This window comes from Typopeltis vanoorti, chromosome 26 (genome assembly GCF_054136105.1).
Source record: "Typopeltis vanoorti isolate ZY-2024b chromosome 26, IOZ_Tvanoo_1.0, whole genome shotgun sequence".
In the NCBI taxonomy this organism is placed as follows: domain Eukaryota; kingdom Metazoa; phylum Arthropoda; class Arachnida; order Uropygi; family Thelyphonidae; genus Typopeltis; species Typopeltis vanoorti.
In genome coordinates this window covers 25,087,884-25,104,588 of record NC_143574.1, presented here as the reverse complement: position 1 = coordinate 25,104,588, position 16,705 = coordinate 25,087,884, and the positions used below count along the sequence as shown (strand labels likewise).

Genomic DNA, 16,705 nt, shown 5'->3' with positions numbered 1-16,705 from the left:
GGTGTCCTGCACCAGGGAGAAAACATCACTATCAACAATAACAAATAAGTCTCATTGTCCAGTTCCCCATTCTCATATTTGCCCACATTACTCTACTTGAGACTGACTGCCATTCAAGATTAGCCTCTACACCTAAATAAATTCAGTACAAATCTTGAGGATAACTACTATAATAAATTTTTGGCATGAAAATCAGCAATAAAAAGACAAAGACAATGAAAATAGACAGACACATTGAAAGTATCAGCTATATCCTAAATGGAGAACCTATAGAAAAATAAAACATTTCAGCTATTTAAGCACAATTTTTAGTGAAGACAGCAAATTAAATATGGAAATAGAAAACAAAATTAGCAAAGCTGGTATGGTAGGTTAGTCCAAACAATAAACTACCTGTATACAAGACAGTGTACAAACCAATTTTAACTTATGGATCTGAGAGCTGGGTCAGGAACAAAACACTTACTCTAAGGCTGGAGACTATGGATATCAGAGTTCTGAGAAAGAGTGAATGAATTGATGGCATTAATGGCAGTATCATATTAAAAATGAGGATAATTAAACAGAATGGGAGAAAGAAGGTTAGTAAAACAAGTGTTCTTTGCCAGGAAATGACAGAAAAAAGACCAAGAGGAAGACCAAGATCTAGGTGGATTGATACAGTAAGAAGTGCATTAGAAGACAGAAATATATCTGATAATACTGAAGTCTTGAAAACAGTTTAATTTCGAATAAAAATGTGAATAGAAAGTAATGATGTAAACTTTTCATGTAGTACTATCATACCTTGTACATCCTTCCTCAATAGTATCAGGAATTTGACGATGATAAAAGTTCAACAAAAAAAATGATAAAAAAGCATTTTTCTTCCATAATGTCTCCAGATATAACTTAACATTTTCAAAGACAGTTTTTCCTTTTAATTTTATTACGTTTACTAATTTTATGTTGTATTATCGTTTCACGTTTCTACTTATATTAAAGTAATGACATGGATATTTTTTTACCTCTTTTACACACACACAGAGGGAGAGAGAGAGAGAGAAAAGATGCTACACAAAACCTATAGCAAATAAATGGCATGAGTGGGCAAACATACTAAAGATTTTAGTAAAGAGATCTACACATTTGTCAAATACCACTGATAACAAATGTAGGTTAAAAAGAAATTTATAACGCTTTCAGGGCACTTGTGTTGCACAGGAGAAGTTTGTCAAATAACCTAATTTTCTACATATCAAAACACAATTTTGAAAGCTCTTCAGATATGATGTACTATACTGAGTAGCCATACTATACAAAATTTTATAATTTTGGAACACATTTTAATTAAATATAGCAGAACAAAAATACACTAATTAAAATCATTCTAGTCCTATCTATTTAATAACGAATTTTTTTTTTTTTTTTTTTTTTTAAGTACTCCACTGTTTTGAACAGAGAGAACAGAGTTGCACACAGCAGTAAATCAAGGAATGAATCTTACCAATTTGACAAGGCCTGGATTGCAGCATTCATGTAACAGGTATTTCCAAGATTCTGTAATCCTGTTAATCCTGTTGATTAAAAAGAGCATATTTACCATTCTAAACAAACAGTCAAAACATGCACATAACTAGTGGGATCTAAAAAATAGAGTACAAGTAGTTTATACCGAAAAATTAGGCCTTTAAGGAAAACTAACTCTTCCCTTCCTCCCAACCCCAAATATTTTCAACATTAACTTTATTGGTTATGCAGAAGATAAAAAAAGAGACAGAAAATTGTAATTTTTGAATCCATTGATTCAAAAATGAACTTTGGCAGAAGGAGACACTTAATGCATCTGTTTCTCTTGAAGTTATGTTTCATGTTAATTCATTTAACAGTATTAATTCACATCACAAAAATAATAAGAAAATAAATTACAGCTAATTGTCTTTTTACACGATTTCGAAATAACACGGTTTAGAAAACAAAAGCAGTTCTACTTTTACACGGTTCAAATGGCGTTTATTTATAAAATTTCTGTTTGAATTCAGTTCTGTTAAAAAGGGTATTTCCATTATAATTATCATTTCCTAGAACGGTACATATGTACCTAAACTTGAATTTTGGGACCCCCCCCCTTCCCTTAATGTTTTAAATATCAGAGATTACTCTCACTACAGAATGTAGACAATTGTGGTGACAACAAAAAAAAAAAACAATTCTGTAATTACAATTCTCCAAAGCTAAGCCGACAGATGATCCGTTATATTCTTGTTTCACTTGTTCACTTGCCACTGGTTACTGGAAGCAGACGGGTGCTATGCTGATTCCTCGAAGTTAACTTGGTCTGTTACAGGAGGCCAACTATATAAAGCTGCTTGGAAGGAGTTAAGCTGTTTGCTAAACAATCATTTCTTGTTTACAATTCGAAATGGTTACATATCTTGTGCTTTGTTCATAAACAATTTGAAGTTTTCTATGCGTAACATCAAATTCGTAAAATTAATTATTTTCAGATATTTTCATAACATTACCCCATTAATCACGATGTCAGATAATTCAGTTAGAAGAAGAAAAGAAAAGTTATTTCTTTAGAAACAAAAATCAAAAGTTTAGATCGTTTAGCAGTTGGAGAAGTTTCAATATCTTTAGAGAAATATTTTGGATTGAACGAAGCTACAGTGAGAAAAATTAAGACAAATGAAGAGGCCATTAATAAATCCATTCTTTATGGAACAAAATTAGGCCAAGTCATCATCATATATGAGAGACATTATAAAAATGAAGATGGAAAAGGCCTAGTGATATGAATAGAAGATTGCTAACAAAAAGGAATACCTTTAGATGGAAATATCATCAAAAAGAAAGCATTACAGTTGTAGAAATAGATTCAGGAAAAGGTGTCGACAACATCAAGCAACAATTGTGATTTTTCTGCAAGCACAGGTTGGCTTACAAAATTTCTCAAAAGATATGTGCTTCATAATGTAAAAATAAAAGGAGAAGTCACATCTGAAGATGAGCTGGAAGCTAGGAATTTCTTTCAAAACTGTCCAAAATTATTGAAAATGGTGGCTACACTCCTAATGAAGTTTGGAATGCAGATGAGACCACCTTTTTTTGGAAAAAAATGCCAAGTAGAACTTATATAGCAAAATCACAAAAAAGTGGCGGTGGCTTTAAAGCAACTAAATGATCATATGACTATTATTTTGCAGCAATGCTTCAGGAGATCGTATATTAAAACCATTATTCATTAACTGATCTCTATGACAGTGATCCCCAAGGCAATGAAAGGTATGCATTTTAACACATTACTAGTGCCCTGGAAGGCAAATAAAAAAAAGGTTGGGTTACAAAAGAAATTTTTAACGAATGGTTCCATTCAATGTTTTGTTGCAGAAGTTAAAGACCATTTTATGGAAAAAAAATCTGGACTTTAAAGTTTTATTGATTATAGACAATGCACCTGGCCATTCTGTTTTAGAACACCCAAATGTGGAAATTAGTTTTCTTCCACCTAATACAAAATCCTTAATATAACCACTAGACCAGGGTGTGATCACTACCTTCAAAAAACTTACTACATAAGAAAAACATTCCAATACATTTTGGATAATTTACTAACAGTTATTGATGTGTGAAAGAAATTTTCTATTTTGGATTGCATCAAACTTGCTAAGTTGGTGTTATCAGAATTAAAACTATCAACTTTAAAAGCATGTTGGAAAGCTACTTGGCCAGAATATATCATCAGATTAGCATCCCAATATCATCAGATTAGCACATGCAATTGGCAGAGAAGGATTTGATGATTTTTCATCTGCAGATATTGAAGAATTGATGGCTGACAAGGTTGTTGGTGATGACAAAATAATAGAAGCTGTTCTTGGGAATCTCGATGAAAATGAAAAAAGTGATGATGAGGATGAAAAGATTCCACTCACTGCAGGAAAGAAAGGCTTCAAATGGCTAGTAAATTGTGAAGTAATTTTCTTACACATGATCCAAATACTGAACAAGTTTGAACTCATGTATGGTGTACTATGAAGAATTATACAAAGATCTAGTCAAAACTGGATCTTAACAATTAATTACAGAGTCGTGGTAAAAAATAATTCACCTTCAGAATTATTGAAAATTACGTTTCATACACCACTGCAGTATGAACAGGACAGCCAAAGTGTTTCAAGTGATGGAAGTGATTTAATTCCAGTCTCACACAAAAGAATGCGGCTACTCTCAGAAAGTGAGCCAAATAAAATTTAACCAAGAACCAAATGCATGGTGTATTTGGGCCTTTTCGAATTTCTGTTTTATTAGTGATACACTATTTTCTTTAAGAAAGATACATATGTACATATATACTTTAAATAAGTATTTAAAATAAAAAAATATTCCATTAAAATTAAATAGTTTTATTCAATGATTTTCATATATTTTGTTTGATAACTTGTTATTATTGGGTTTTCACATCTAGAACCATTCTTCTATTTTTTCATATGAACTGAATTCTTTTTTACAAGGTTTTCATTTACACATTTTTTTTCTGGAAGCAATCTACCGTGTAAATGGAGAATTGGGTGTATATTTATTTGCTGTTATTTCTCTGGTATTATATCCAGAATCTTCAGAGTACAAAAGCAGTACACAATAAATCAGTGATAGACAGAATAAAGCCAGACTGCTCCCTCGAAGCTATGATCATCAAGCAAAAATTGTCATACTTTGGATATATTATGCGAGCAAATGACAGTCTGGAGAAGATGATGCTTGCTAAAGTTGATGGAAGCAGGAAAAGAGTAAGACCAAGAATTAGATGGGTGGATGGAGTTAAAGAAGCAACTGGAATGCGCTTGGAAATTCTGAAAGATATAGCCAGGGACAGATGTGAATGGAGAATGTATGTTCATAGAATCACCAGGAGTCGAAAACGACTCGATGGAACATAACACAGTATACAAACAACAACAGTTTAGTTATCAGTGTTACCAGTTTAAAAAGTTGTAGCAGGCTACACAACGAACCAAAGTCCTAATTGGTGCCATTTATTGTTGGATAAAGAGAGAGAAAAAACAAGTATTAATTTGATCTTAAAATTACTGCCATCTAGATTTTTGGTAAATTGATACAGCCACAATTATAAGGTTTGGTAATGTTTTAAAGCTGCTGCTGATTCCAAAAACAATCTATATGACTTCTGTGTAGCACTTTTGGTTTCTTCTATTTGATCTTGTGTGAAGAGATATCCAAGACATGGTCTGCTAGTCCCGACTTACCATAATAATAGTGCAGAATGTATTTTTTATGTTCTCCAAGGTGGTTGTCAACGGTTCTTCCTGTCTGTTCATAGTAAGCCAGGTCACAAGTACAGGGCACGTCACATGCTCCTGGATGTAATAAAGGAGAGAATTTGTCTTTAAGGTGAATGGATGAGAGTTGCCAATTTGATATACAGTTTAAATGTGGTGAGGAGGCAATATTTATTAAGCACTTTAGATATCACTTTGGACATGCTCTTTCATGTGTAAAATTGTAATAGATTTGCTGTACTAAGTGATAAAAGGGATTTCTGGGGAGCATTTAGTATTTTTGTCTATTTTTTTGGAATTACAGCCACTAGCTAAAAAAAAAAGTGTGTTGCAAATACATGAGTTTGGTGGTAAGAGTATTGTCATCTGAACCGATAATTCTAGCTCTGTGAGTTAGTAATTTTAGAATACCATATTGCTGAGTTGAATGATGGTGTGATCAGTATGTGTAGCTTTTCTATAAACAGAAAAAAGAAAATGAATCAGGAAGGAATGACTAGTGTATCTAGGAAACACAGACAGTCATTAGCTTCCCATTCCATTATGAAATGGATTTTAAGGTATTAGCTATTTAAATGCACTAAAATGTATCTAATGTGTTTGTACCATGTAGCCATAAAGCACATGCATCATCAACATAGTTCAGCCAAATCACTGGCTTGAGAATGGCTATATACAGGTGTTTTTTTATTTGTTTTTTTTTGAGAATGCTAGAAATAAAAAAAAGTAAAAGAAATAAATTTTTAGATAAAAAAGCAGTAAAATATCTGCAATGATCTACTTCGCTTTTCTTCTCCTGATCTGAGTAGGAATTGGGTGTATCAAGGATGGTACTACTTTTCCTACTACCAGACCTGTTCGGAAAAAATTTTCTCTATATTAATCTTGTAAAAATCATTCAGTAATTTGTATGTCTCAATCATACCATGCCTTTTTCACCTGTCAACTAATTTCTGTAACCCACAAATCTTCCACCTATCCTCATAAGATGCATTCTACAAACCTGCCACAAACTTGGTCACTTGCCTCTGGATCCTCTCCATCACCTACTCATTCCCAAGGAACCCAGATGACCAGATCTGGTGCACAGTAGTCAAGATTAATCTTACCAAGGCCCACCTATAAACAAATATTACAACTTGCTTATTTCTGCTCATCAGGGTGTTTTGGTAACCAAGTAATCCAATGAGCTGTTTTAGCAAATTTTGCAATATGCCCTTTAAACTTCAACTTCCTATCCACTAACAACATCCATATCCCTAGCTTCATCAATTTCCTGGAGTACAGTTCCATCAATATAGTACATAGCTGGTGATCTTGTCACTCAAAATTGCAAAATCTTACATTTTGCCACATTAAACTGACATCCATTCTCCATTGCCTATGAGGCCAGTCTATTCAAATCATCCTGGAAAATTTTACTTTTGACTATTGCTCTTCCCAATTTCGCATCATCAAAAAACAACTGAATAGTCGGTGTCTTTAACATATATTATACCCAAGGTAAAAAACTTTCTACATCTATCTCTCATCCTCTTCTCAGATCATTTCTTATACCGTTCATGTACAAATTAAACAGTAGTAGCCCAAGAACAGAGCCCTGTGGCATGCCACTAGTTACTGGCCATCTACTGGATAAACTACTATCAGTTATCTCTCCATCAGCCACTCTTTTATCCACTTCAACTTCATATCCATCCCCATGTGTTCCAATTATTGATTAGAATTCCAAGTGGTATCCTGTCAAAAGCATTTGTAAAGCCCAGTAATATCACTGAAAATTACCTTTATCCAGCTCAAATGTCACTATTCTAAAAGTGAGCAAGTTACTGAGACATGACATACCTTTCACAAAACCATGTTGCCCTTCCATACAGTATCTCATATGGAATATGGGATACTATATGGATGTATTTTGTTCTTAACAGATTTCTCCAAAACCTTGACTCCTGAGGTGCTGATTGGTCAGTAATTTGTTACCTCAGTCTTGGAATCTTCTTTATGCAATAGAACTATCTCCCCCTTATTTGGAACCAACCCAGAGCTGAAATTTATATTAAACAATGCAGCCAAAGACATTGTCAATTCCCTACCACTTTCTTGTAAAACTTGAGCCAGTATGCCATCTAATCCCATAGCTGTATTCACATTCAAGGTTCTGTAATATTCTATGCACCTCTAGTTCATTTACCTCTATTTTCATATAAACTTCTCTTGTTACTACAATATCTCCAACTTGGATGATATTCTCTTGCAAAGTATTCACTTAGTAATTCAACTATTTCAGTTAACTGTGATTCAGTTAACTCCTTACCATTAGCATTCATTAATGCTTTATTGGACAGTGCTGCTCTCAGGCAACATGACTTTACAGTTGTTCTATTCTCATGCCAATAAGAGTTTCCACCCAACTGGCACCATTTGTTGGCAAAAATATGATTCAAAAAAGTGCATCCATGAAGACAAATGACACCTGGAAGCAATAATGACAACAGATGGGTGAAACCATTATTGGCATGAGAATAGAAACTTGTAAAATCATGTTGCCTGAGAGCAACACTGTCAAATAAAGGGTTAAAATTATTCTGCTATAAATATTCCTCCTTTTACTTGCAACATACCAAAAGAACTCCTTTGGATTATCTTTGGCTAATTTCCTTTCATACTCTGATTTTGGTTTTCTTACAATATTGGTCACCCTTCTGGTTTTTGGTATGTAATAATCATGTGCTTGCTGGTTACCTAGCTCTTTGAATTCCCTCCACAGTTTTATTTATTTATTTTGTAGCTCCTGCTTAATAATGGTATTATTCCATTTAACTCCCACTTAATTTAGCCTCCTGACTCTAGGTATGCAGTTACTTTCCTCAAAGACTCCTTTACCACCTCCCTATGCGCTATCAAGGCCTTAGTTTCTAATGCCATGATACTGCTCCAACCAATCTAATTTTGAAATACTTGTAATTCAACATATACCTCCTCTTAACTGAAGCTTCTGCACATTTAGCCACCTTGCAGGACAAGATCTCATGATCACTCTCACCAGTTGGTGACAACATGGTCATCTTAGTTATAGACAAATTCTTTGATGCAATTACTAGATCTAGCACTCTGAAATCCCTAGTAAATTGAATCACATGCTGCCTCAACTATTATTCCTTTGTAGCTGCAAAAATTCTATTTCCTTCCTCTCATGTGTCCTTTCCTCTTTCCAATCTATGTCCCCATAGTTGAAGTCCCCCATAATAATTACCTGCCCTCCACTCATTGAGCTTATTTGCTGATGCATACTATCCACATCATCCTTAGCATCCTATGGTGTACAGCAGTAATCAACTGTATATTTTGTCTTGCTGGACTATCTCATACCAGATGGAATCAAATACACTATTTTCACTGGCCCTGCAACCCAAGTCATACTCTCTTCGGTTACAGTTCATCAGATGTCAGATCTTTAGGAGGTCTACTGTAAATAAACAGCTGCCTCCTTTTTCAAAGGATTATCACATATAATATCATGAGCATATCATGAGCTCAAATCTAAAGTGCCAATCCCTAGAGGAGAAATTTAAAAGAAATTCATTTCCTCAAAAAATAAAAAAATAAGCTTTCCAAATCAGGTGCAAAATCCCCTCTTTCTGGGTATAGTGAAGACATTATTCTGACAATTTTTTTTTAAAATTCAGGTGAGACTAACAAGAATAAGTATGGTAAACCAGTGAAAAATGACCCAACTTTAAATCATCACTGCACAACATTAAAATGCTAGTATGCATGCTGCTCACCAGACTGCCAAAAAAATTTCTAGGTCTGAACTGAACAATTAGTCTAAAGTCATGGCAGAGTTCCAAGCGACTTATTTCAGTGTTAAAGTGATGTTCACAAAGGATATAATTTTAATGATGGCAAGAAGTTAAAAAATTAGATCAGATTGGTTCAAAAGTGATGTCCAAGGATTTTTCCAAAATGCTTCTGATGCATGAATTTAAAATGAAAAAAATGTACCCTGAAGCATCAAGGTGGATGCTTCTAGAAAAAGACAAATGAATATAGATAACTATCCTCTGGTATCTATATATGGAATTTAGTTAACTAAGTGTGGTTTATTCAAACAAGCATCACTATTCAACCCACCTTTGTATTCTGCAAAAAAAGCAGTGAGACTGACAAGTGCTGCTGTGGCGTTTTGTTGTGTTTGTGTGTATGACTTGTTGTAAGAAACCTGTTTTTCAACAGCAGAAGAAAATAATTCATGTTTTAAGACAATGCACTATAGAATTCTTTTTGTATGTAGCTTGGAAAAGTGATCATAGAGATGTTACGCATTAAGCAGAGAAACATATTTATGAGGTTGAAAAAAGCATTCCAAAGATACAAAATGCATAGAATGACTGCTAACAAAAATAAAGGCATATCATAAGAGCACTTTCATAGTATGAACACCATTATCATAACTAAGCTTAAAGCTGTTTTTGATACATTTTACTAATAAAAACAGAATTATAAGGGAGGGCTTTATTAATCAGTCATATAATACTGATGAAATTGACAATGACAATTATTGTACTGCAGTTTAATTGGTATATAGCATGCACATAACCATCAAAACATACCTAGTTTGAGCACATACAAACCACATACATAATATGTACAAAGCAGCACTCAATGTTCAAAATGTCCCCCTTTTGCCTTCATGCAAGTCCAAAGTCTGTGATACTGCATATTGATGGCGGCATGCACAATATCCAACAGAAACACTACCAGTACTCTCTCTCCAAATCCACCTTCAGGTAAAAAGTTTGTTTGCTTAAAAGCAAACCAAGTTTGCTTTTAAGCACTTGGATAAAAGATTAAACAAAAATATAATTGACATTTTTAATTTAATTTATAAAAACTTCTGACAAGATTGCATTACTTCAACTTGGGTACCTCTTCTGGATTTGGCTCCCGTTCATGACACGAATTTCAGCTAGGTACTTTGGTTTTCTTTCCTTTCTTTTTCACTTTTATATTTTAATTTTATTTTCCTGGTGTTAGTGATGGTTCCACCCCTCCCCACCCACCCAGCCATTAGCACTAAATTATTTTGCTTTAAGCAAAATATACAGAGCTGTTATCCTTATTCTAATTTTCCAGTTTTCTCTAGCATGTAGAATGTTTAACTGACTGTTAAACATTCTACCTTGTTTGACTGTAGGCTTTTATACTGAAGATGGGCTGCAAGCTTTAGTCCAAAATATTTGTGTGATAATTTTTATGTATCATGAAATAATCTGCTGTTGCTATTGTTATATGCATTCACTTGATCATTATACTGCAAGCATTCAAATGGGGCTTCCAGTGCTGCTAGTATGAAAATTAAATAAACATGGCTAAGAAATATTCAGTACAAAAGTAACTTCCTCATAAAAATAAACCATACCTCTAGGTTTCAGATTCTGATTATCACCATCATCTTCATCATCAGAATCAGGTTCTGCAGCGCTAATTCTGCTAATAGTAACATTATGAGAAGATAACATGCCACTCAAGGGAGGGTCATTATTTTCTAAAAATACTTCACATGAACAAAGGGAACACCAAACCCTTAGTGTAGTCAAATTCAAAATCAGAGAGTGCTCTGGTTTTGCCTGTAACAAAAAATTATACTTCAGTCCTAATAAGTAGTATTCTGAAATATTCTGCCAATAAAACTAAAGTAACAATGTAGCTTTATTATTGTACTTTATTTTTTTTAAAAGTCAAATTTAATCAAAAGATTACTTATAAAATAACGAAGTGCAATACCATATTGTCTTGTCATACAAGTTTGTGTACCTGAATAAGTGAGTGACAGAGAATCCTACCCAGAAAATTTTATGGTCTCATACATTTTAATACTGTGGGTGAGACGGGGTAATCTGGGAACAAGGCCAAATACAGTATTTTTCAAACAGCTGTAAAACAATTTTTTTGTCACCTGGTGTGATACAGCCCTACTTGTTAAAAGAATGGAGCTGTTTGAAAAATACTGTATTTGGCCTTGTTCCCAGATTATAGTTACTAATGTACTGTAAGTTTTTGTCCTTTTGTGGATAGGATTCACATAAAATCCACTTAATCCCTAAATGGGCTCTAAATGGACTCCTCTCTCCTTTTCATATTAGTCCATTTAAGCACTCATTTAGGGATTAAGTGGATTTTATGTGAATCCTATCCACAAAAGGACAAAAACTTACAGTACATTAGTAACTATAAGTGACACTAAGCATGAAACATTTTCAAAGAAAAATGTAAACACAGTTGTAGAATACCACACAATAACATTCACCTAACAATTAAAGACAATCACAAGAACATCCACGCCTTGCTGGATGGAGAGCAGACATATTACCCACTTAGAAAACCAGGCTAGCTGAATTACTTGAATTTATAACTTTACATAACTGAATAATTACCACACTATGACCAATTGGATAAGTATAATACATACTTCATCACTCTAATTCTCGTGGAAAGGCTTAGACATTGGTTATGCATTTTTTACTAAATAATTTAAGGAAATTACAACGTCAACTAGGATATACATTAAAATAAATTTTAATATACTTCAATATTTTGGCAACATCACGTTGCCATTTTCAAGAAACTTAAGAACAAGATATCTGCATGCAGGCACAACAAACAGTAAGTGAGGAAGAAGCAGGAAGCTATTATTTCTCCTAAAGTCCTGATGGTGCCCCCTAGCGGACAATGTTGGTATTCTTGGGCGAATGAGCTGAAGGTATTCTCATGTAGGTTTCCCAAATTTGAGGCAGTCTCATGCAGCCAAATTTGTTGAGGTTTGGATTGTTTCTTAGGGTTGAAGCTGATTCCATGAAAAGCCTTTCATATTTCTATTTACTACGGTGTATTATCGTGGTTTTCTTCCACCATATTCTATGGCAAGTATCCAGCGCATGGTCAGCAAGACCAGAGTGACTGACCATGTAGTCCTCGTGTTCTGAAATTCTGATATTAGCTGTCCTGCCTGTTTGGCCAAAGTAGGAGAGCTTGCAGCTGCAAGGGACCTGGTATATACCAGGTAGGTCTGGGTGGGGGAGGGGGAAGGTTGGTCTTTAGTAGAGTGGAGATAAGGGATGCCAATTTTTTATATGGTCTGTAACAAGAAGTTAAGTCATGTTTTTTTAGGATTTTTGTAATTTTTTCCGAGGTGCCTCGGATATAGGGAATGGTGATGGATTTAGAGTAACCCTTGTTGTGAGGGGGGGGGGGTTGTGGTTTACTGGTTTCAATATTTTTTGGATTTTTTTTTGGGGGGGGGGATAGCCATTGGCTGAGAAAGTGTTGAGAATGTGGTTTAGTTCTGTGGTTAGGGCATTGTCGTTTGAACAGATAAGTTTAGCCCTGTTGTGTAGTGTCTTAATGACTCCATTTTGTTGCGAGGAGGGGGTGGTGGGATTGTTGTGAATGTATCTGCCTGTATGGGTGGGTTTTCTATAGACTGAGAAAACCAAGGTTCCATCAGGCTGGTGGGTGACTAGTGTGTCTAAGAAAGGAAGGCAGTTGTTTTTTTCCTCTTCCAGGGTGAATTTGATTCTAGGGTTGGGTGTTTATATGTGTTAGGAAGGAGAGGAGTGCATCGGAGCCATGTGGTCAAATAGCGAACGCATCATCAACATAGCGAAGCCAAATGGTTGGTTTTTGTGGGGCAGAGTTTAAGGCTTTCTCTTCAAAAGTCTCCATGTAAAAGTCGGCCAAGGGTGGGGAGAGTGGAGAACCCATGGCTGTCCCCTCTATTTGTTTGTAGAATTTTCCTTGCCAAACAAAATAGCCTGAGTTCATTGTGAACTGAAAAAGGACTGTGATATTGGGAGGAAATTTAGCTTGGATTAGCTCTAAGGATTCTTTGAGTGGGACATTTGTGAATAAGGAGGAGACATCAAAACTGGCCATTATATCAGTGTTGAAAGTTTATTTTTCACTTGGTCAGACTATAATAAATTTAGTTTAATCCTTCATCCAAGTGTGTGCAAACAAAGTTTGCGCCTGAAAGTATCTTCAGGACTGGGGTAAAGTGGTACAACACCGGGCAGTAGTACAACTACTATCTCAGTATCTCCCATAATGCAAAACACTGTTTTGCATTATGGGAGATACTGAGATAAGAGTGTTGGTAGCTTGCTCCACCTCTGCAAGGAGTTGCCCGGTGTTGTACCACTTTACCCCAGTCCTGAAGATACTTTCAGGTGCAAACTTTGTTTGCACACACTTGGATAAAGGATTAAACTAAATTTATTATAGTATGACCAAGTGAAAAATAAACTTTCAACATCTTTCTCTAAATCCAGAGTAATTTAATAAAAAGGTGGCATACTATTTGGCAGCTCCTATAGGAGGAGATGACCTTGCTAATTCTTTTGCCTGGTATCTCCAGTTGGGCCTGGCTCCCACTGAAGAGACCTCAATAAAGGTCGAAACTAGTCTGGGTAGTGGCTCTTCCCTTAATGCATAACATTTTACATATTCGCAAGGAGATGTGTTTTGTATTATGGGAGATACTGAGATAGGAGTGTTGGTAGTTTGCTCCACCTTTGCAAGGAGTTGCTCGGTGTTGTACCACTTTACCCCAGTCCTGAAGATACTTTCAGGTGCAAGCTTTGTTTGCACACACTTGGATAAAGGATTAAACTAAATTTATTATTATGTCAGTGTGTTTGAGTGTAAGGTTTTCTATGCTGGCTTTGAAGTCGGCTGAGTTTTTTATGTGTGAAGTGTATTGCCAGTATAGTGTGAAAGAGCTTTGGCCAAACGTTCAGCTAGTTTGTATGTGAGGGAATCAATGCCATCCACTATGAGACGTAATGGCACATTTTCCTTATGTATTTTTGGGAGTCCATAAATACGGGGGGGGGGGAGTGTATGGAGTTAAATGATTTTAATTTGTTAGCGATTTCCACAGACCAAGAAGTGACTTTCTTAAGGAGCCTGTGGAGTAATTTGTGAGTTGGTAGGATTGTACTCAATAGGGAGGTAAGTGGCCCGATCTAACAATAGATTTGGCTGCATGAGACTGCCTCAAATTTGAACTTACATCAGAAGACCTTCAGCCCAATCGCCGAAGAATACCAACATTGCCTGCTTGGGGGCATCATCAGGACTTTAGGAGAAATAATAGTTTCCTGCTTCTTCCTCATTTACTGTTTGTTGTGCCTGCGTGCACATCTTGTTCTTAAGTTTCTTGAAAATGGCAACGTGACGTTGCCGAAATATTGAAGTATATTAAAATTTATTTTAATGTATATCCTAGTTGACGTTGTAATTTCCTTAAATTACTTAGTAAAAAATTCATCACTCTAAGAACAGGTTAACTTGTGTATATTCAGTTGCCTTATCTTCTTCCTCACCTTAATTCACAAGTACCATATTTTTTTTTTTTTTTGGACAAAAACATATGCAATAATACTGATATATTCAACACTACATTAGATAATCATTTTACATCAGCGTTTTCTTGTGTACGTTCTCAACAAGTGTAAGAGGCATTATGATAACGTAACACTATTTCAGGACTAGTTTCAGATTAATGACATTTTTCCAAATTGGTATGTTATTCATCAGGTCATCAATTTGATCAGCAAATACATTTCAATCTTCTAAACTACCTCCTAACTGCATCCATTACTTATCTTTAGCCATCATCTGAGTCTTTTTAACTAACTTCTCTGCTTCAAATACTTCTTCTGCTAATCTTACATCTCTCATTTTGTTTGGGTGACTAGCTTATACATACTTTAATCATTATACATACATTTTTTATTAACCTCTCGACCAGCCATAACAACTATCTTTTTCTTTTTTAAAGTTGCATACATTCATTGCATCTATTTGTTTACTTTAAATCACTGTCTTTACTTTTAACTACTCCAAGCGACTTTTTTTTTCGGATGCCCCTCTTCTGGTGGTCTCCACTAAGCACTCTGACGCTTTGTTTCGGGTCACCAGTAATGATCATTTCAAGAAAGTTTGAGTCCTTACAAGCGGTTTTAATGAGGTCTTCGCAGTGATCGTCGGTCAACTTGTTGGGAACAAATCGCGAATTCAATTTACGAAGGCCCAAATTCTCAGTCAAAATGTTGTGCACAGTTGATTTTGGAATCTCCAATTCATTTTCAATCAATCTTACAGACGATTTTGAGTTTTCTTTGATGAAATCATGCACTTTTTGGATGTTAACGTCGCTCAGTTAGTTATTGGACGGCCCGGCTTTTCATCATCCTCAAGCGTCTCATGACCACTTTGAAATCACTTAAACCACTCATAAACTTGAGTATGGGATAAGCATTCATCGCCATATGCTTATTGAAGCATTTGATGTGTTTCGGTAAAACTTTTACCAAGTTTAACACAAAAGTTAATCACAGCTCTCTGTTTGAAACTTATTTTCCGACCGTTCTTCAAACACACTGTCACTCTTGGCACTACAGCTCGGCTTGTAATGAAACAAATGTCATAAACAGTTGACACAACACTAATGAAGGTTGCCGCTTTCGACAACAAAAAGATACAACAGGTGACACCACTTTCTTCAATTTTCGAAAAGTTCGGTTTCTTTTTGGACAGAGGGTGTATGATCACACGAGTCAGTGCACAGATTGTGCAAGAGAAATGGAGAGGAGTTTGTGGAAAGAAAGATTTATATAATGTAAATGGCTTGCATTTCAATGGGTTTGGGGTTAGGAGTCTTGAGAAAGTCCTGTTCAAGAGAGTTTGGAAGTGCAGAGTTAGGGAAACTAGAATGTCAGTGATCAGTCTGAAGCACCTAAATATTTCCTCTGTTTACACCTTCACAATAATGGGGACATTAGTATTCTGGATATCCCTTCAGCCAACATGCATTAAACTAGACTGGAGGTAACAATCTAGGAATGAAATAATGTAGGCAGGGGTTGGGGATGCAACACCCAAATACCTGAGAGCAGTGTTTCTCAACGTGGGGGCCTACACCCTACAGGGGGGGGTAATTTGAATATTTTGGGGGGCAATTAGAAAATGTACATGTACATATTTATATTATACTTTTTCAGAACTTGGCTGACTATTATACTAGACAGAGGGCATCAAAATCTTTGAGATGTTGAAGTGGGGCATGATCCAAAAAAGGTTGAGAAACACTGTCTTAGAGGAAAGATTAAACTTCTGTGGTACTAGGCATCAGTAGGAGTTATATGAGTTCATCATCTTATGTAATACCACCACTCTGCTTACTGAAAGCTTAAAGTGGCCAAAAACTCGTTAGATTTCAGATCAGATCAAAGGCCTAATTTATCACTATGTATTTCTTCCAGCATGCAACCAACATGAGTGACATTGTAAACTCTCTCATGATATGTTACTTCCGAACTTATCATGTTCGTTTTTACATGTTTTTTGTTTAGGAGAAT

The 16,705-nt window shown here is 35.3% G+C and overlaps 1 protein-coding gene across 2 annotated transcripts in view; it reads right to left on the bottom strand.

Moving 5' to 3' along the window:
• LOC150092420 (ubiquitin carboxyl-terminal hydrolase 20-like) overlaps nucleotides 1-16,705 on the bottom strand; it is a 416,458-nt gene that overhangs the window by 382,352 nt on the left and 17,401 nt on the right. For both annotated transcript variants that reach the window (XM_090415144.1, XM_090415145.1), the window contains exons 4-5: nucleotides 10,705-10,912; nucleotides 1,487-1,556 (exon numbers count right to left, since the gene is read on the bottom strand). In XM_090415144.1, the coding sequence (XP_090271270.1) occupies nucleotides 1,487-1,556; nucleotides 10,705-10,912 (278 nt within the window). The remainder of the gene's footprint in view (nucleotides 1-1,486; nucleotides 1,557-10,704; nucleotides 10,913-16,705) is intronic.